General features: G+C 45.9%; 1 protein-coding gene across 1 annotated transcript in view; it reads left to right on the forward strand.

The window, feature by feature from the left end:
* Nucleotides 1–21,181, forward strand: part of EXT1 (exostosin glycosyltransferase 1) — a 282,585-nt gene extending 261,404 nt beyond the window's left edge. Inside the window, exons 6-11 of the mRNA XM_044245058.1 lie at nt 2,385–2,503; nt 4,038–4,133; nt 9,339–9,428; nt 15,098–15,258; nt 17,418–17,589; nt 20,619–21,181. Of these exons, the coding sequence (XP_044100993.1) occupies nt 2,385–2,503; nt 4,038–4,133; nt 9,339–9,428; nt 15,098–15,258; nt 17,418–17,589; nt 20,619–20,804 (824 nt within the window). The 3' untranslated portion in view covers nt 20,805–21,181. The remainder of the gene's footprint in view (nt 1–2,384; nt 2,504–4,037; nt 4,134–9,338; nt 9,429–15,097; nt 15,259–17,417; nt 17,590–20,618) is intronic.
* Nucleotides 21,182–21,383: the final 202 nt, after the last annotated feature.

Genomic DNA, 21,383 nt, shown 5'->3' on the forward strand with positions numbered 1-21,383 from the left:
CGCCCCTTGTTTGTCCTCCAGATGTTGTCCAGGGACTTCAAAGGCCCTTGGTTTCTCCATCCTGCAGCAGGGTCTTTCTGCCAGCCTCCACTGGAGATGGCTGTCTAGAGACCTATCCTTACTGGTGTACCAGAATCAAAAATTATAAATGCAGCAGAGCATTGCAAAAGGAAAAAACTGCTTTCTTATCTGAGCAGCTGGACCTCACATACAGTAGACTCATTTCTTTGTGAGAAATAGGCTCCCCAAATTACAGATCGTTTTGAACATGACAATGGGTTTGCTATAATTTCACGTCTCCTCGTATAGGAAATGGAAGCAGGAGAGCACTCCCTAATTTTTTTTTTCTGCAATCTCAACTTTTCTCTCTCCTACCAAAGAAAAATTGAATTAATAAAGGGGAAGGAGAAAGATTGAAGAATGGATGACAAGACAACTCTGTGCACCATTTAACATTTATTGTCCCTTGTCTTATGTGCTCCGTTAATGCAATGCAAGGTGGTAGAAATAAAACGTCAGATGAGATGCAGTCTTTGCTCTCAAGCAGATTTTCTTCATCTTATCATAATGGGGTGAAGGGAATGGACAGAAGGACTAAGCTGTCCAAAAGGCTACCATTACTGCCATAGACACTCTGTACACGGAGCCCGACCTGTGCTAGCATTTGGAAGATCTTTGACATTTCCCCCCATTCACAGTTCCAAACTGGAGAAACTCTGGGAGAGTAAAGCATCTTTCAAGTTCATGTGGGAAAAAGACTCTGGATTTTCCACCCTGTCCCGATATTCTCCATAACAATCTTACCTTTTTTTTTTTTTTTTTTTTTTTTTTTGGAGTTGTGCATGTTGAAACTGATAAAAAGAAACTTAAAAAGAAGTCATGGCCTAACATACCAACCAGTGACAAAGAACCCTTTAAGCCAAACCAAACATACTATGGGGACTGTTTTAAAAGCATTGAATGGCCCACGTAGGGTAATGTATTTAGAATTTGGTAATTTTCAGAATAAGGCCATACTCAGTAAAAATGCCTGCATATTTCCTGCAGAGCAGTGAGATCTCTATGTGGAGGGAGCACGTTAGAAGTGTGCACATAGTGCTTCCTAAACTAGTACAGGAAAATGTAGACGTGATGACTTGTCCTCACCAGGAGAAAGGAGACCCCTCCATCCTATTTCTTCTTCTTTGGCAAAGTTTTGCATGCGGATCTAGAAAGTGGAGAAGTCCGCTTCTTTCTAACATGCAATTAAGGTACCAATTGGACGATCTCACTTGCTCTACAAAACACTCGCAGAATCCTTTAGTAGACATTGTCTGGTTCCTGCCTTTATTCTCTCGACATCAAAGCTTAACTCGAATGTCACTGCGCACTCTTGTTTGCATTGAAGCTACCAAAATGCGAAATTCCTGGGTCTGAACTAGTGAAGTTTTTAAAAAGCTTTTGAGTGTGTCTCCAGTTTCTTGGTGAGTTCTTCTGGAAAACCTCCTTTCGGGGGGAGAAGCCATCTCGCTGCTTTCTGTTCCGTGGCTCCTGCTTGTTTCACACGTTTCCACCCAGGGCTTCAGAGCGCGCAGCCAGTGGAGGTCAGGGTCCTGTCCTTTTTTCCTTCAGATTATGTCAGCGCCCACAAAAGAGCTGCTGCTCCAGAATAATGGTGATGGGGGTGAGGGCTACCTGCAAACACATATTGAGCACTTACTGTTTGCTGGGTCCTGTTCTGGTTGCCTAGGATGCATTTACTCCTATCGTTCTGTTCTCCTAGCGGCCCCATGGGTTTGATGCCCACTTCCTGGCTGTGGAGACCCGGAGGGGAAGATCCCACCACCAATGGGCGCAGGGAGTCCCACCTAGACAGCAAGGCTCTGGATGCTTTTCCTTGAACCTTTGTCACTTGCTGGTCATTATTGGAAATAGGATTAATCAGGCCCAAAAAAAAAAAAAGGCAAAAAAAATGAAAACCTTAACTTCATTATGAAGAATAAGAGCTATTCAGATACCCAGGAGAGAGCCCCGTTTCCTTAAATCCACCTTAAGCCGTTAGTGGCTGGAGTAGATTCTGCTGGGAGTAGAGAGTGGTGGGGGGTAGGGGTGTGTCCAGACTTCGGGTCCCACAGGGAGATCAGAGGTGCATCCTGGGGGGATTAGGCTGTCAGAGGAAGAACCTCCGGATGGACATAAAGCTGTAAATTATCAAGGTCTCAGGCCACAGTTAACTAGCTGCTTTTCACCTTGTTTTTTTTTTTCTGTCAGGACAGGAGAGGCAGAGGAAAAATATGCGAGGCGGGAAGGTTAGCTTCAGGGCGTGGCAATGGAGCGATGAGGAATGGTTTTCTGAGTGTCATTTTCTAGGGTTTCATGGGGCTCCTCTCCCGCTTTTGTTTCAGGTTTAAAGCCCCCCTCCAAATTCACTGCGGTCATCCACGCGGTGACCCCCCTGGTCTCCCAGTCCCAGCCAGTGTTGAAGCTTCTCGTGGCTGCCGCCAAATCCCAGTACTGTGCCCAGGTGAGTGGGGGGTGGGGGGCAGACCGCAGCCCCCCCGCTGCCTCCAGCTCCGCCCACCGGAGCCCCCCTCCTTCCCTGCTCCGTGCTCCCCAGGACTCATTCAGCATCAGGCCCGGTCCTCCCCTTTCGCTTGTCATGCCTTACTCCCTTTTCATCAACGCAGCCAAAGGTTCTTGGAAGTGAAATTCAGTGCAGGTGGGTTACAGAGAGATGTTTCGCTGGGGTAAAGTTAAAACATACATACTAGCACCGTCTTTAAAGAACGCGTAAAGACGTTATTTTGTTGTTGTTGTTGTTAATTTTTTTTAAAGATTTTATTTATTTACTTGACAGAGAGAGATCACAAGTAGGCAGATAGGCAGGCAGAGAGAGGGGAAGGGAAGCAGGCTCCCTGCTGAGCAGAGAGCCCGATGCCAGGCTCCATCCCACGACCCTGATGAGATCATGACCTGAGCCAAAGCAGAGGCTTTAACCCACTGAGCCACCCAGGCACCCCCATTATTTTGTTTTTAAACATCAGAGTGTTAAAGTAACCTCAGAAATGCCATGGGCGCCCAGAAGACGAAGTTTCAACGGAAGCAGCAGACTTGCTGGTGTCAGGAGGTGTCTGCTTTTCTCTCATGGCACCCGTGACTTCAGTATAAAATCAGGAGAAGACTCTATCTACTACAGGATTTTCCCAAGCAGTGTCCCTCCCATAGGCTTTCCACAGTGGCATTGTGATTTGTAAATTAGGTTGTACAAAAAGGCTTACAAACTTGGAAACAGTTAAAACCTGTTGAAGTGTGCCTTTCTGAACCGAACACATTTATCGAGAAGTCACATAAAATTAGCAGTCACTGGGGCGCCTGGGTGGCTCAGTGGGTTAAAGCCTCTGCCTTCGGCTCGGGTCTTGATCCCAGAGACCTGGGATCAAGTACCGCATCGGGATCTCTGCTCAGCGGGGAGCCTGCTTCCTCCTCTCTCTCTCTCTGTGCCTGCTTCTCTGCCTACTTGTGATCTCTCTTTGTCAAATAAATAAATAAATTCTTTAAAAAAAAAAGAAATTAGCAGCCATTCCGGAGAATCCAAATCATGAACTCACCATACCGGTTCCATCTTGGATTATCTTCTCTCTCCCACCAGTGCCCGCAGGAGCACTGCTTCCTAGCCAATGTTCCAGAGCTCGTTACCCATTTTTATTTAATTTGGTCATTGTTTCATTGCTCATCGAACAATGTCAGAATTAAAGAACCTACTTTTTTAAGATTCAGCAACTCTGAAATTGACTTCTTTTCTCCCTAGCTTTCTCCTGCCCCCCTCGATGTAGTTTTTTTCAGGTTACTCTTTTGGTCCTCTCTCTCTAGTTGTTGAGGTGACCAGGTTCTGGAGATGGTGTGTGGGGCGGGGGAGGCTCTCTTTAAAATTCAAGTTTGAGGTCTGCCTCTCTGCTTTGCTTAGGCCTCTTTCTGTCTCTGAGAGGAAATTGGGATGGAGACCTCACTAAAGCCAGCCTCACCAAGCCGAGCCGGCTCATGCTCATTGTCTCTTTCAGATCATAGTTCTATGGAATTGTGACAAGCCCCTACCAGCCAAACACCGCTGGCCCGCCACGGCTGTGCCTGTCATCGTCATTGAAGGAGAAAGCAAGGTAGGAAGGGAAGGGCAGAAGCGCCCTGGGCTGTTAGTTTCTCTGTGGGCGTGGGCTCTAGACGGAGTGTCTGGCTCTGGATTCCTTTTTCTAAAATTATCCGCGTCCCTGAAAAGCCTCAGCTTTGACAGCTGTCGGTTCTCAAATTGGGGAACCCTGGGTCCTAACACCGCCTCTGGAGGGGATCTGTGGTCCCGCATATACTTTCCTTCTCTGACCGTTGGTCTCCTCCTCGTCTACAGAACAGAAGTAGTGACACATATCCCTAGGGCTGCTGCTAGGGTATGATGCCTTGAGGGCCTGGCATTAGTGATTCTTGTATGAACGATGGGAATCCAGACAAAGCTGCTGGTGGCGGTCACGTCTGAGGTTTGTTTAGCTGGTTCGTCCGTGTCAGTTGTGTCTTTCAGAATAGTGGCTCGTCCTCACATTAATCTTGAAGAGGACATCTGCACTTTAATTCCGTTTGGGTGTCTCCACCAGGGACGCGCGTGTGCTGCCTAGCCAGTCCCTTGCACATTCTCCAGTTCATTTTGCCTAGAACTGAATGATCTTCTGATCATCTCTCAGCCTTAAGGGACTCTATTTGCTAATGCTTGAAATTCACATTTGAGGCCATGTGTGACTGGCCTTGGGCAGCCTTGCTAGTCCTCTTCTCTCTCATTGCTTCCCCCACCCAGACCCTGTCCTCTCACCAAATTGGATCACTCACACTTCTTTAAATTGTACTGTGTCCCCTCCTGCCTCTAATTCTCGTCTTTCCCTTTTGCTGTAAGTCTTGACCATCCCTTCTCAAAGCTTTCTCTTTGTTATCAAAATGTCCATGCATTCTTGAAGGCCCTATTCCCGTGCTACCTCCTTCTTCTGCTCTGGGGCAGCCAGGGGTGAGTTCTTTTTTCTCTAGCTTCCACTCATTGCTTTCTTGTAGATCATATCTGTTGTGAAGAAATTAGCTGCCACTAAGTGGAACAGATTGGTGAAGCATGTCCTCTAAGAGACATCCTTGGTCAGTACCCACAAAAGCAGGTCTTGGGAGATGGTCTCTCACTAAGTAAAACATCTTCGAGCCAGAGTAAAAAAATATCAGTTAGGGGAAACCATTCAAAAATCATCATTTGGGTTACTACAAGGAGCAGTCTCCCGTAGTTCAACGTGACGCAGTGAGAATTACAGCTATCACGCGGGCCAGGGGATGAGCGCATTATCTGTTCATTTGCAACGTATGCCCGGCTGCTCTTGCCCCGCGCCGTATGTTGGAACACCGTGTGCGATGGGACCCAGAAAGCCCCAGCATTCACAGGGGCTGGAGTCGAGCAGCATGGTTATCCAAGAACTGCTTCGTAAGCATTTCCTGAGTGAAGGTGGAAATTAGAAAATCACCTGCTTCTCAGCGTGGATCTTACTTACCCTTACGAAACCCATCTCACTATAGATGTGGTTTCACTAAAGGGATGGCACACAGAAATCTCCTGCCTACGATCCCATATGTCCGTCTCCGCATTGCCAGTGCCCAAGGTCCCAGACAGTGCTCAGATGGATGCTGTTGACATTGGACTTGGGAATTCATTGGTTTGTGTGTGTGTGTGTGTGTGTGTGTGTGTGTGTGCGCGCTTCCGTGGGTGTCTAGATCTTCTTCTGGTAGATAAACCTTCCTTGGAATATGTCAGGAAATTGAAACAGGGTCTAGTTAGTCTGACTGGGAGCACTTCTGACTTCTGTGGTTAGTATTGCATTTTTACACACAGATGCAATGACTGATTTTTTTACTTTCATTCTGTGTGTACTCCCAGTTTCTTTGTGTACAAGGTGGGGGCTCGAATAGACGTAGCTTATAAGAGACTTCACATTCTCCCAGCCGTCTCGATCGCTTCTCGGCCTTTTGGCTAAGATCAAGTGGCGGACATTCTCCCAGCCATACGGGTGTCTGGGCTTCTGGCCATTTGCTGGGTCCTGGACGCCACGTTGGCCGCCGATTCCAGTGGGCCATTCCTCTTGCCTCACTCTCACTGCCCTGGGACTCACCACCTAGTAAAGCATTTGCGTTTACTGAAGTATTGCTTCAGGCTCTGTTTTTTTGGGAACCTCCGCACAGACTTGGGCCCTTTTGGAGGAGTCGGTGAGGCAGTGCATTACAGGTGCTTAGCCCTGGGCCCGTGAGGCACCCAGGAGACACCAAATGTCCGCTGCTCTTATGGGAGGCACTGGAACGTTACAGTTTGTATCATGGGCTCCAAAATGAGTTATTTAAGTCTCTGTGCCTCAGTTCCCTTTAGTAAATGGAAGCAATCATAATACCTAAAACAGGATTGCTAACAGATCAAATGGCACAACACTAGACTTGGAAATGCCCTCAGAAGTGTGGATACACACAGTGGGTGGTGGATACAAGTTAACTCTTACTGTACTTTGTATAATTACTTAGGGATATTTCTCATATTCCCCATTAGACAATAAACTTCATGCATTCTGGTCATTTTCTATCCATGTTTGCTAATTCTAGAAGGGGTGGAGCTGGTATATGGTAGCTAAATATTTCTTACGTGAGCTAAGAAGCAAAACCCATTTCACTCAGGATTGACTTTCTGAGTACACCAGTTCCTTTTCTGTTAAACCATCAACTTTCGGAATGTGGCTGAGGCAAGGTATTGGAAGAGAGTGTCTAATTCAACACTAGAATTGGAAGTGTCTGGGTGATGGGCTCCTAACCTCTGTTGATAAAGCAGGTTCAGAAAAAGGAATTGGATCCTTTTATGAAACCAGCAGTTGGGAGCGTAATGGGGAGGAAGTCATAGGTCTTGCTCTTTCCCCATTGTATGTACATTTCCATATCTAGCCTTGAGTTTGGAGTGGATGTGTTCGTTGCTTTGGCTGCAAAATTCTGTTTTGAATTTATAGGCCTTGTCTGTGCAGCTCTCCCCCATAGACTTAACAAGGGAAAGGTCAGGGCATCACTAAGCTGGCAGCTAATGGTTTCTGTGTTAGTCGGCAGACATGTAAACAGTATCAGGAGAGTTGCTTCGGGCTGAGATTTCTGAGCACCGTGTATATGGGGTTGCTGATCGCTTTATATTTTATTTCATTTTGAAAGCCTGAGAAAGGAAAAGAAAACTTGACCCAGCTAACAGATGTGTAGGAGCAGACCCTGGAGCCATTTACGCTGTAGATACATCCCTGGAGCTCCCAGAGATGGAAAATAGTGGGCACTTCCCATCCTTTAATGTCAGAAGCCCTCCAGTAGCTTCGCGGGCGTGGAAATGGAATCTCATAGGTCAGCTGTCTTGTTGTTGTAAATACAAGCTTGAGCTTCTTGGGGCTGTGGGTCCTCGGATTTGTGGAGAGCATACCCTGGGCAACCTGGTTAAGGGTCTTCCTTTCCTCTTTGTCTCCAGTGTCTAACTGCTGCATTCCCTGACCTCTGTGCCTTGAGAGGGGGTGGCAAATGTGCCTTTTCTCTCGGCCTCCAAGTGCGAATGTAGAGAGACTATTGTAACTGTTGATAAAACTTCCAGAGTGAATATAAGGTTGCCTGATGTTCCCCCCCACCATTCACTTTTTTTTTTTTTTTTTTTTTTTGAGAGAGAGAGACAGTGAGAGAGCAGGAGAGGGGAGGTCAGAGGGAAAGGCAGACTCCCCATGGAGCTGGGAGCCTGATGTGAGACTCAGTCCCAGGACTCTGGGACCACGACCTGAGCCGAAGGCAGTCGCTTAACCAACTGAGCCACCCAGGCGCCCTGGGCGCTGCCCTCCCCCCGCCGTTCACTTTTGAGGTCCTTCTCGAACCTGAGACAGGTGTCACATAGTGGCAGACATGCTCTACAGAACCTCACCAACGGGGATGAAATGCTGGTGGGTCCATCCTGAGCAAAACACCTAAATGTTCTATGCCTTAGCTTGCTCAGCCGTAAAATGGGTTTATTATAAAGGAGAAACATGATAATGTGTATAAAGAACTTGGAACATGGCTGACACATAGGAGATGTTTTTCCAATGTTAGTTCTTACCATTGTCATGGTTAGTCATTCTGCAGTACGTTCAACACAGAGGCTCAAGGTGTGACTGTCACAGAGAAGTCTCTCTAATCTTTTTTTTTTTGTTTTAAAGATTATTTATTTGAGAGAGAGAGAGAGAACACGAGCAGGGGGAGGGGCAGAGGGATAGAGAGAGAGAATCCAGAGCAAATTCCACACTGAGCACAGAGCCCCAGGTGGGGCTCGATCTCAAGACCCTAAGATCCTGACCTGAGCTGAAACCGAGAGTCAGATGCTTAACCGACTGCCCCGAAGTCTGTCTGGTCTTAATTTTTCCCGTGGGTCCTCTCATCCCCAAAGCCCTCGCCCTGGACACACCCGCACACACCTCACCATGCCTTATGCTGGAGTTGCCCAAACTTTATTCATATACTACCTTCACGGTTTGCTAAATCCATATACCACATGTGCTATTTTGTATTTAGTATTTGGCTATAAATCGGCTTGCTTTTCGTCTCAGTGAAGTGATTTTTAAATAACATGACTACTACTTGTTCCTGCTGTAGCTGCGGATACAGGCGTGTATATTTTTTTCTACTCTATGCTAACATCGATAACGAGAATTTTTATGAATGTTTTTCTACACACCTCCTAAAACAACACGGCCTTCCAGTGGCGTGTACGCCGCACTTGGGCTCACAGTTCCATCGGTCCACTCTCTCTCCAGGCCTCAGAGTGCCGGTTCTCTCCCCTGTGCCTTCATATCCGCTGAGCCCTGTTTCTGCCTCACTTCTGTTTAAATCTGGTGAATTCCTGTCCATCCAGTCCTACTCCAATGTCATTTCTTCTGTAAGGCCTCCATCTGCCCTTGCAAGCAGCTGGCCGCTGCACCTTCTGCTTCCCTGGTATTGTCTACACAGCAGACTAGGACAGACCATCTGCATCTGGACGTCTCCGTGGACTGTGAGCTCCTCTGAGACCAGAGAATATGTCTTCCTCACCTTTGCGTACTCCCTTTGACTAGCAAGGTGTCTGTACACAGTAGGCGCCCAATAACGGTAGAACAAATGGCTCCGCACTGATGGGAAATGGACGTCTTCAACATTGAGGGGGGACGTGGTGGCAGAACATTCTTTTCGGAGGTGAGGATGGGGGACTTTTCCTGAAAACAGGTCTCTAAGTTTACCTCTCTTTTCCTTCATGCCTTCCCTGCTGCCTCCGTTCCGCCCACTCCCAGGTTATGAGCAGCCGTTTCCTGCCCTATGACAACATCGTCACAGACGCTGTGCTCAGCCTCGATGAGGACACTGTGCTTTCAACCACTGAGGTAAGCGCCCCCGCCTGAGGAGTGGGGTGGGGTGGGGTGGGGGGGTCTTGAGGCAGTTGCCCCAGGCCCCAAGGTGCTAGCGCTTATTTTGCCCAGGCCATGACCACTTGAAAACCTTTTTCAAAACTTCCTGTGGAGGGTCGCCTGGGTGGCTCAGTGGGTTAAGGCCTCTGCCTTCGGCTCAGGTCATGATCCCAGGTCTGAGACAGGATCCTGGGATCAAGCCCTGCATCGGGCTCTTTGCTCAGCAGGGAGCAAAGCTTCCCCCTCTCTCTCTGCTTCCCTGTCTGCCTACTTGTGATCTCTGTCTGTCAAATAAATAAATAAAATCTTAAAAAAAAAAAAACAAAACTTCCCACAGAGTCGGTTATAATGAACCCAGTTCCTATGAGTGCCTCGCCACCACCTGGCTCCCGGAAGAGGGCATTTTCCCCTCCCTTATCTCTGCTAATTGGCTCCTTGTTTGCATGGCTGTGCCTGACCTCTCCCTCCGGCTTGCCCTCCTTTTGTTCTAAACAGCACAGCAGAACCCAGAAGAGCAGGGGGGCACCTGCTTAGCGTCATCTTGAGACCGCGGCGCAGAGCAAACAGCTCGTCCTTCCCCAGTGATCTGAATGCCCGTGGCTGCGTGCTGCCTTTCTTAGGGTACACTGTTCTGGGTTCTGATGGCAGCCTCTCTGCTCGGTTTAAAGTGCTCATTTTCTTTCACCCACACGAGAGCAAACGGTTGTGCTTCAAGACTGAGACAGGAGACCCCTGCTATTTCAGGGGTTCAGGTATTTGTGCCAACATAAGATTGCACAAAGAACGAGTGAGTGAGAAGGAGATCGATATGATAAGAAACCAATTCGAAGGAGTATTGATTCTCAGAAACCTCACTGTAAACCATCGAGGGGACCAAAGACAGTTCTAGAAAAATGTTGTATATCCGAAATGCGTTATTAACGGTGGCTGCTAAAAAGCGTGACGTCCGAGCTACTTGTAGCTTTCCCTTTCTTTTCCCCTCTTATTCATAATCATTTTCTCTTCTATTTGAACCTCTTCACTTACGAGCGTGCCCTTTCCTGGACGCCAGCCCACGTGGCTGGCACTTGGTGTCGACCTAGGCTAATAGTCCCACTGTCTCCTTCTCGAAATTCACAATGTTCTGTGCAGGACAAAAATGCCCTGGGCCTCCGCTGGGTAGAATGCTCTCTCTGCAGCCCAGGCTCTATAAACACTCAGTGAATGAATGACTGAAGGGCTGCACACTGTGGGAGTTAAAGTGTGGAGCACATTCACTCCCCAAATACCTGTCAGGGAATCTCTGTGTTCTGGTCTCGGTGCTGGGCTACTTTGACGACACCGTTCCTGCCCGTCGCCCTCCGTGTCTTAGCGGCACTCGGCATTCAGGTCGGGTGATTCTAGCAAAGGGATTTCAGATGACTTAGGAGGATGGGGTTAAGGACCTCGAGGTACCTGGAGACTGGCCAGAAAAGGCAGCAGCTCCCACCCCCAGCTCTGAAGGAAATTAGTGCTTCAGAGTCTCTGAGTGTTGGAACTGGGGACCTGCCCTATGGGACCTGTGACCACGGAGGGATGCGGTGACTGCCCGCAGTTCTGGTGTCAAACTTAGGAGGGAGCCAGGGGGAAAAATACTCCGGCCTCTCGCTCTCTGTCCCACCTCCGTTTTCCTGCAGGTGATTCCCAGTGACCTGACCCAGTCCGCCAGCAGCCTGTCAGGAAGCCTGGGCTGGGCCGTCCACAGCCTTCCGAAGTAGGCTTGGCGGGAAACACAGGGAGAGTAGCTCATCGCCAGAACAGGACAGCGGTGGCATATATTTCAGTCCTTTTCCCATGACGTTAGGTCCTCACGCAGCTTATGTCTTCCCCTGGGCAGAAAGGAAGCAAGCAGTCCCCACTCGAGAGTAGTGTTTTCCCCCCGTCCCACAGTCAGATCTCTGTGATGTATCCATGGGGCGGGTGAGTTTCTTCACCAACACGAGCCATTCCAGCCACTGGGTACGTGCTGGGAGGAACGTGTGACCTCTGTGAAGTAATTAGAAGTCAGTGTGGATGGAAAGCGATATGCAGATTTAAGAGGCTGGTGGTCTGCTTCGATTTTGCCTGCTGATCCTGGAGTGATCGTTCACGTAAGATGGCCAAGGACAGAGGACTTGTCCTTTTTTTAAGTGAATAGATGGTGGTTCATTTTATTTCCTCTCTAAGGAGTCTCCGCTTGTTTAAATGCCTCTCTGTAGCGTTAAGGGTAGATTTTTAAACAGCATTCTGTAAAGGGTATTAGATGTAGTTGGTCGCAGTTATTTACATTTATCTGGATTGCTGCAAACTCTCAAAAGAAAACAGATGTTGGTTTTTAAGAGAAAAGGCTGTAAGCTGACCTTTGCCTCCTTTGATGTGTTAATGATCTTTGGGAAAGCAGAACTATCACAAGAATCGTAGTTTTATCTGAATTTACTTTTGAGTTCTTTTGAAATGACTTGAAACAGCTTTGAGATAGTAAGAAATTCATGTGATGAAAAAAAACCCCATCGGGTTCTCTAGGAGTTGCCAGGGCATGTGTTTCCTTTTCAAAGAACCATGGAAAACCCCAAAGAGCGCTGACAGCCAGGCTGATTGTTTGACAATGGGCTGTGTGAGAAACCATGCCATCGAGTCCCAGTGATGGCGTGTGGGTTATCACAACCCAATTTCCATCTTCTGGCAAACATTGTCCACTCCCCTGCTGCTGGCTTTGAGATGCCCTGTGCCCAACAGATTTTCTTCTTCTTTTTTTAAAAGATTATTTATTTATTTATTTGACAGACAGAGATCACAAGTAGGCAGAGAGGCAGGCAGAGAGAGAGAGAGGGAAGCAGGCTCCCTGCTGAGCAGAGAGCCCGATGTGGGACTGGATCCCAGGACCCTGAGATTATGACATGAGCTGAAGGCAGAGGCTTTAACCCACTGAGCCACCTGGGTGCCCCCCAACAGATTTCCTTAATGTATTTTCAAACACCCTACCTTTTTTCTGAATGTTTCCATTTGGGAGGAGGGCAAGCTATAGTCTTAAGGCTCTCTTATCTTGAGTTAGAGGGCCAAACTAAATTTTCATAAAAATTTGAATATGTGGGACGCCTGGGTGGCTCAGTTGGTTGGACGACAGCCTCCAGCTCAGGGCGTGATCTTGGAGTCCCGGGATCGAGTCCCGCATCGGGCTCCCGGCTCCATGGGGAGTCTGCTTCGCTCTCTGACCTTCTCCTCGTTCATGCTCTCTCTCACTGTCTCTCTCTCTCAAATAAATAAATAAAATCTTTAAAAAAAAAAAAATTTGAATATGTGACTGTTCACAAAAACAGTGACTTCTAGACCCAAAGGATTCAGAGATAAAAGGACCTTCTCACAGATCCCTCAGGCCAGTGTTCCTGAAGGATGGTGTGTGCCCCGTAGTTTTGCGTGGGTCATCACAAGCATATTTCAACGATTATATTTACTGTTTGTTAGAAAACAATATAGCCAGCAACCAAACCTGTGGTTTCACTGACAGATTTACCTAGGATGAGGCTAATGGGGGTGGGGGGGCAAACATGGGTAGTTGAAAGAACAATAGGAAAGAACTGATTATATGGTGTGGGAATGTGGCAAAAACGGAATGATGTTGTGCATATGGTGAAAGCTTGGGGACCAGTGACCTTGGCTGATTTGCTTTGTTCTTTTAATTGAGGTGACATTCACAACGTGAAATTAACCAACTTAAAGTGAATAATTGAGTGACATTTACTGCATTCACAATGATGGGCAGTCATTAGTTCTGTCTTATTCAAAAACATTTTCATCACCCTAAAAGGAGACCCATATCCACTCATCAGTTCCTCCCTAGCTTTTAGAACCGTGCATCCGGTTTTTTAGGGTTGTTTTTTTTTTTTTTTGTCTCCGCGGATTCCCTTCTTCTGGGCATTTTCTACAACATGTGGCCTTTTGTGGGTGGTTTCCTTCAGCATGCTGTTTGCACGGCTCATCCCGTATTCTCAGTATTTCATTGCTTCTTGGAGCTGAATGATACTCCGCCGTATGGACATACCATGGTTAGTTTATGTATTTGTCAGTTAATAGAACCCGGGTGGTTTTCACTGTTGGCTGTCGCGAGTGGTTCTTGTTTTTCAACCTCTGGGAGGTAGGAACCGGACTTGGCACCATCACTACGTTCCCATCCACCATCACAGTGCCACAACTGGGAATATTTCTGGAATAAATGAAATTTCCATCTGCATTGCTTAGGGAGAAGAGATAAGGAAGTTCGCAGGCTGAATGTAAGCTGTATAAGAGTTCAGTTGTTCTCCGAACTGTAGCAGCAGGTAAAATGGAGACTGCGGTCACAGGACGTGCCAACTTTGAAGCCAGGTGGCTTGGTTTAAATCTTGACTCTGCCACTTAACTAGCTTAGGAAAGTCACTTAAACCTCCATATGCCTTAGCTTCCCTCTCTGTACATTGAGACTATAAAATTACCTACTTCACAGGCTTATATTGTGAGGAGGACGTGAGTTAAGATGTTTAAGTACTGTAGCCAGAGTATTACATACATGAATATGAGCATTCTATGTTTGCGTTGTTACTGTTTTACTCTTCACTGTTTTGTTTCTGTTTTCCTTTCTGTGTACTTCTTTGTCATTCATCAAACAATCACAGCCAAGTCCAAAATTTGCTCGCCCATTTGAAAACAGATTATTTGCTAATTATAAATGTCATTTTTGAGCAGCTTGAGAAGTACCTACTTTGGGTTCTTATAAGCACTGGACAGTCACTTACCTGCATTGCCTTTCAAATACTCTCGTGTTGGGGCACCTGGGTGGCTCAGTCGGTTAGGCATCTGCCTTCATCTCGGGTGATGATCCCAGGTCCTGAGATCGAGCCCTGCATTGGGCTCCCTGCTCAGTGGGAAGCCTGTTTCTCCCTCTCCCTCCGCCGCTCCCCCTGCTTGTGCTCTCCCACACGCACACTCACTCTTTCAAATAAATACATAAAATCTTTTTTTAAAAAATAAAATAATCGTGTGGCTTTGCTTGGTCTCTTCCCCACTTACTCTTCGTGATTTTTCATCGTGGATGCTTTTTCTAGATCTCCTTTTTACTGAGCATCTTCCAACGCTACCGTAGCTGCTCCGAATTCCTGTTCGAACTTGGGTGGTTTTTAAACATCTTTTCTCTTGCTCTTAAAAGGGTGCTTTTATTTTAGTCACTTCAGCTCTGCTGTATGCTAGTCATGCCGCCTGCTGTCTGTTCACGCTCTGGATGTACATAGGAAATCTCCCGTTTATAAAACAGATGCGTTTGTGCCTCGCGTGAATCAGCGGTCACGTGCACCCCGGAGGGGAAGGAGGGGAAGCCAGCAACTGCTTTTTCGACTTGTGTTTTTGCTTGAACAAACTAGATTCTAAAGGACATATCAGCAGTTTCTTTTCTTCTTTCGTTTCTGCACTAATCTGAAGTTTCTTCAACAGAAAACATTAAAATGTACATAATTACGGGGCAAAATGTCAAGCAGTCAGTTTAATTTGCTGATGAATACACGGAATTAATGTTTCGCAACAGTCCTGGGATTTCGCATCACGAATTAGCAGGGGGAAGGTAATGTTTTGTTGACATTTGTTAACACTGTTGATTGCTTGTTTGGCTTGTGTTCTGCCTGCAGGTGGATTTTGCCTTCACCGTGTGGCAGACCTTCCCTGAGCGGATCGTGGGGTACCCCGCGCGCAGCCATTTCTGGGATAACTCTAAGGAGCGGTGGGGGTACACGTCCAAGTGGACGAACGACTACTCCATGGTGTTGACGGGAGCTGCTATTTACCACAAGTGAGGAGTTCAGATGTCCCGCGCGTCGACTTTTACCTAGCTCCTTCTCTCGTAGCTTCTGGCTGTTGCATAAAGAGGACCTTGGGCCAAGGCTCCTTTACAGCATTAACAGAAATTAGTTTGCATCGCTGTTCACGTTCTGTCAGGGTGGCCAGCATGTGTCTTTAAAACCAATAAAACCCCCTGGCTCACTGCATTTCCAGAAATAATGGTAGAGAAACATCTTCAGGTTGCCTGGAGTTGGACACACTCACGTGTATCGAGTACCTGAACATTGAGAATAACAGCAACAAAAGTACATACTTCATTGTGCAGCCCCGGGCATTATTCTAAGTGCTTGGGATTTACCATAGAGTTTAAAAAAAATTTTTTTTTTTTTTTTTTTTTTTTTTTGCCTAAGTAGGTTTTCCATTCCAACAAGGGAAGGACACGATATTCATAATAATCCTGTAATAGGTTAAGGGGGTGAGTTATAGAGCAGAAAGGCAAAGTCGAGCAGGTCAAGGATCATGAATGGTGAAGGTAAAGGGGAGGTGTGAGGGTGGCCAGTAATCCCCATTGAACAGGTGAGATCAGAACAGAGACTTGAAAGGAGGAGAGGAAATCATCCAGGAGGATTTTTGTAGGAAGAGTGCTCTAGCATAGCGAACAGCGGAGACGTACTGTTGGATAAAAGCCGTGAACCAGAGGGTTGGAGGAACAGCAGGAAGACCAATGTGCCGAGAGTGGAATGAGCGGAAAGCAGGAGAGAGGGGTCATGGGGCCCCACATGGCAGGACCTTGCTGCCCATGGTGACGACTTCACTCCCCTTTGAGTGCCGTGGGAGCCAGTACAGGGCTCTGAGCAGAGTGGAGACGTCTTTTTTATATTTTTGGGATCCACGCTGGGTGCTGTGTTGAGAGCAGACTACATGGGTGGGGGGGGGGCAGTGTAGAAGCAGGGAGACCTATTAGGAGGTGACTGAGATCTGGGCAAAAGATGATGGCACCTGGGAGCCAGAAGTGGTAAGTAGTGATCGGATTGTGGTGTGTTTTGAAGATGCTCTAACAGATTGGATATAGAGTTTGATGGTTCAGGGTTTTTTTGTTTTGTTTTGTTTTGTTTTTGACCTAAGGAACTGGAAGGATAGAGAGGCATCCAGAGATGGGGAAAGCCCTTATGGGTGGATTTAGGTATTCGGGAAAATATAGGAATTCAGTCTTGGGCATGTTGAGACATCCGAAAGGGTATGTTGGAAAAACAGCAGGGTTGGAGATACACACTTGGGAGTTGTTGGAATATATTTGGTCTTTAAAGCCAGGGAACTTGGGTAAGACTGCCAAATTAGTGAGTGTAGATGGTTAATGGTACTGACTCAGTCATTTTCATCCATTCTTCTGCCTAGTCTTTTTTAGTAAAGAGTAGAGAATCTTGCTATCTCAGGGACAGAGTTGGAATGTATAAGGAATAAGCATTTAGGTGGGCTGAATCTTGATCTTAAGACGCTACCTCTTAAAAGTGCATTGCGCCCCCTTTCTTCTCTGCCACTAACACTCTGTAAATGTGATTCCTTCAAGTTATTTTTCCTATAAGTAAATGCTTTATGTTCCCTCTTAAAAAAAAAAAAAGAGAGAGAGAGAGAGAGAGTAGAGTAAGAACTAATTAAACTTAATTTTGGGTCCTCCATAATGATTGACCATCAGATTAACTAGGGTTTTGCTCTAACAGTATAAAAGTAATATGGTTTATAGCCCACAGAAGTAGAATAGTATAGTATAGGGTAGTATTGAATATGGTTCTGATTAAGCCAGTAGTTAGGATATACCGATTACATGTAAGTAACTTCTCAGTTTCTGACCAACCACGCTGATACTGAAGTTGGGCTGGCCAACCAGTATCTCCATTTGTGTGGCCCTCTTGTGCCTTCTTTACTTATCTGCGAAGCAAGGATAATTATAGTACCTGTATCATAGGTTCCTTATGGGGATTATAGGGGGCATTCCTTGCAAAGCAGTTTCGAACATCATCTGGCATATAGTACGTACCAGATAAGTGATGGCTGTTGCCATCATCATCCATGATGTGTTTAGGGATTCAAACAATAAGTACAGGTTTCCTGCCAAAGAAGACCACCTGTGATTATACAATAACGGACACCTCTGAAACCCGTCTTTTACAGATATTATCACTACCTGTACACCCATTACCTGCCAGCCAGCCTGAAGAACATGGTGGACCAACTGGCCAACTGTGAGGACATTCTCATGAATTTCCTGGTGTCTGCTGTGACAAAATTGCCTCCAATCAAAGTCACCCAAAAGAAGCAGTATAAGGAGACAATGATGGGGCAGGTAAGACTAGAACTCTCCTTCCCTGCTTTGCTTGAGGGTGGTTCAGCCTGAGGTAAGGAGGGCTCACTGCTCCTCTAGGAAGGAAAATGAGGGAATTTTAAGAAATATCTAAAAGCCCCAAGGGAGATATGTTTGGCACATGGATATTGGGAAGATGTAAGTCAAGGGTATCTTGCTGTCGAGAATGTAAAAGCTCTCAAGTGGCATGAGAAATATCAACCTTCTCCAGAATGTAAGACCTACAAAAAATTTACGTGAATTTATTGTAGGGGGTTGATTTGGTGAAGAGCTCATAGTATTGTCCTCAACACAGTCTTCTGGTGGTTGCCTCTTGAGTTGGGTGAGCATCTTGGTGACGGACCAGGAATCACAGTCCTTGATTTTCCCCTAGAACTAGCACAGAGGAGTATACACAGTCGGATACCCCCTGAAACTCAGTGGGCTCATCTGTAAAATGGACATGGTAAAAATTGACCTGACAGGGTTACGATACCAAAGTATCAAAACTGGTACAAGTATCAAAACTTGTATGAAAGTAAAATATTGTTGTCACATAGGTTTCGTACTAAAGACCCTTGGCAAGGAAATCTAATCCAACTTTCTCATTTTATGAGTAAGAAAACTCATAAAAGAGTTTTCTCTTTTAAAAGTAAGAATTGAAACATACATACTGTAAGTCATTTAGTATTAGAGACGGAAGTGGGAGTTGAGTCCCAGGCTCTGTTCCTTCCACTGCTCCTTATTTTATACCCCCACTCCTGTATCAGGCTGATCTGGGTATGCCGAGGCTCAGCCACCTTCATTCATCTTGGACAAAGCCTGCTTCTATATAAGAGGACATAAAAAACCTGTAGACCATTTAGATCCACCCAAGTTAAATCATGGAGAATGCAACAGCATTCGAGTCAGCCCAGAAGGACGTACTTGAGGGTTTAATCAGTTTAGTTCTTTGGGGTTTTCCATGTGCCTTGTTCCAGTCATTATTGAAAATCATGATCAGATCTAGCTTTGGCAAAGGAAACTTAACCGGACCTCATGTTAACACAATTGATGGATTTTCATTCACTAAATTTAGGAAGAGCAGAAATCTTGCAGGATCTTAAGTTTAGAGAATTTCCTAATTCAGTGTTTACAAACACGTATGGATTATGGGGCCCTGGCCCAGATGCTGGTTATAACAGAGCTGCTGTCCTTAATGAGCAGTGAGTCTAGTGGAAAATTTTATTTCCCTCTAACTACTAAAAAAACAGGCAAGAAGATTTACAAGAATTTTTCACCTTTAAGGCTAACAGACTATTCCAACTCAAGCAAGATGTATTGAGTGGCTACTGTGTGCCCAGACATTTTTCTCTGTGTCATTTAAGGACACAGCATTCCTTTAATATTGTTTGCTCAGAGAGTTCTGTGAACTTCCCTGAGGTTATACACTCATTAGGAATGAAACTCTGATAACACATGGTTCCTCAGGAATTTATTCTATATTGTTTTCATAGATTTGCCCAATTCTACCAAACCAGTATTTCACATATTTGGGGACAAACCTAAATTTAGCCTTAGATGTAACCCGATGTGTCTAGTTAGATATGTACTGTATGTACCCTGCTTTTCTGTTATGCATGGATGATGTATGACTGGCTAAAGGAGATCCTGTGTAATAAGATTATGTTTTTATTACGCGGGGAATATATCTTCTCTCATGTGTTGGTTGACCCAAAATAAACGTTAAAATCTACAGGCAAAAAATGATACTCGGATGATTCAAAATTCTTTTTCTTTTTCTTTTTTCCCCCCATCTGTAAAAGAGAATAAGGATAAGCGTAAACTCTTGACACTAGTCCATTTGCATATGTGTGCACTTGCCTGTGGATAGGGAGCCTGGCCCCATACCAATTTAGGAACAAAATGAGGTCCCTTTGGGACTGTGTGCTCTCATACGAACTCATCTGGTTAGCTTAATTAGGAACTTTCTCTGGCTTACCAAGTAGCATTCTCTTAGTATGAACGGTAAAGGATGGAACCTGAGCTCTGCCCCCTTTCTAGCCTTAAATAAGAGTAAAGTAAGTTCCTGGCACCTGCTTCCTCGTCTGTGTGATGGGGATGGTGTTAGCCCACTGGGGCGGTCACTTGACCAGGTGGTTGTGATGAGGCTCAAACGAGCTTCACGGAAGCACTTGACAAGCAGTGTTTTGTTTGTTATTCTGCTGCTCAGAGGTAACTTGACATTCGTATTTGCCTTCAGTGGTTCCCTTCAAGCATGTTGACACTTAACAGTTTTTAAGTGACTCTGAGTGATTTGCACAGTGAAATGTACCTTCCTATGAAAGCATTTTCCAACAGTGCATGAGAATCAAAACACCTTGAACACACACACATGCATATAAACATCATTGTACAGTTACCTATTGATAAAGGAGTCGGGGGGGGGTTTTCTCCCCACATTGGGTAGCTTCCTTTTTCTTTATTTCATAAAAATGTGGTTTGAACGACATGATGCTTATTTAAATTTCAGCACTCAAGTTATTTAAGGCTTTCTTTTAATGCAGTGTCCTCTACACGATCTCAAAATATTTAACCAGCCTTAAGGCAAACACAGAGAGCTAAAGAGACGGTAGCCATCATTTCTGCTTACCCAGAATCAACCAAGTAAACCGGAAGGTTTTAGAAAACTGTCTTCAAACCATAAACACATTGTGAGTCTTAGTGTTTGTTCACAGGTACAAAGAGAAGTTTTATGTTTACTGGCCCTAGAAGTCGAGGCTCAACTTGTAAATCATTCCCAGACTGGAGAATCAGTCAGTGTGGAGCTTTGTTTGTAGGTTTTTAACGTCAAGGCATGTAGCGTCTCTTGGGAGAACCTGACAAGGCTGAAACTCACGATTGGTGCTCGCGTCTTCCCCTGTGCCTGGGAAGGCCGGTCCAGACCCCAAGCGCTGCCGCTTGCCCTTGAACCTGACCTTGGTTATCTGCAGCATTCCTGTCGTACCTTGCCCATCTCTCATTGTCTTCCTGGTTTGTCTCCCTTTCCCCAGACTTCTCGGGCTTCCCGCTGGGCTGACCCTGACCACTTTGCCCAGCGACAGAGCTGCATGAATACGTTTGCCAGCTGGTTTGGCTACATGCCGCTGATCCACTCGCAGATGAGGCTCGACCCTGTCCTCTTTAAAGACCAGGTCTCTATCCTGAGGAAGAAATACCGAGACATTGAGCGACTTTGAGGAATCCAGCCAAGTGGGGGAGGGGAAGCGAGAAGGGACGGGGTCAAGCTGCTCTCTCTTCCCAGTGCAGATCTGCTCAGCAGCGGAGCCAGATTGTGCCAAGTATCCAAATAATCTAAGATGAACAGAATGATAAAAAAAGAAGAAGGAAAAAAAGAAAAAAAAAAAAATAGGCCAATGAAAATTCGACTCCTGGCTCCGGGGACTGCACAGGACTGCTCCAAACTCACCTCACTGGCTTCTATGTCCCAAGACTAGGTTGTGTACAGTTTAATTATGGAACATTAAATAATTATTTTTGAAATGATTGCTATGCAGGTTTAAACTTTTTTAATGATCAAAACTATTAAAAACCAGAGTTCTTTCTTTAATCAAAATTGTGTTGGTTGTGAATATTTCAAAGCTGCTCCTCCTCTTCCCATGCCATTGGCCATGCCGGGTCTCCTGCGGTTACAGATGCTCAGCCTTCATGGAAGACCCGGGAAGTCACTCCATCTAGTGTCAAGAAATGACCAGACATAAGTTAAGACAAGGGCACTTTGTTCCACTTTGCCACTTTGAATTTGCAGACCCACTTGA

Source organism: Neovison vison, chromosome 4 (assembly GCF_020171115.1).
Source record: "Neovison vison isolate M4711 chromosome 4, ASM_NN_V1, whole genome shotgun sequence".
Classification (NCBI taxonomy): Eukaryota; Metazoa; Chordata; class Mammalia; order Carnivora; family Mustelidae; genus Neogale; species Neogale vison.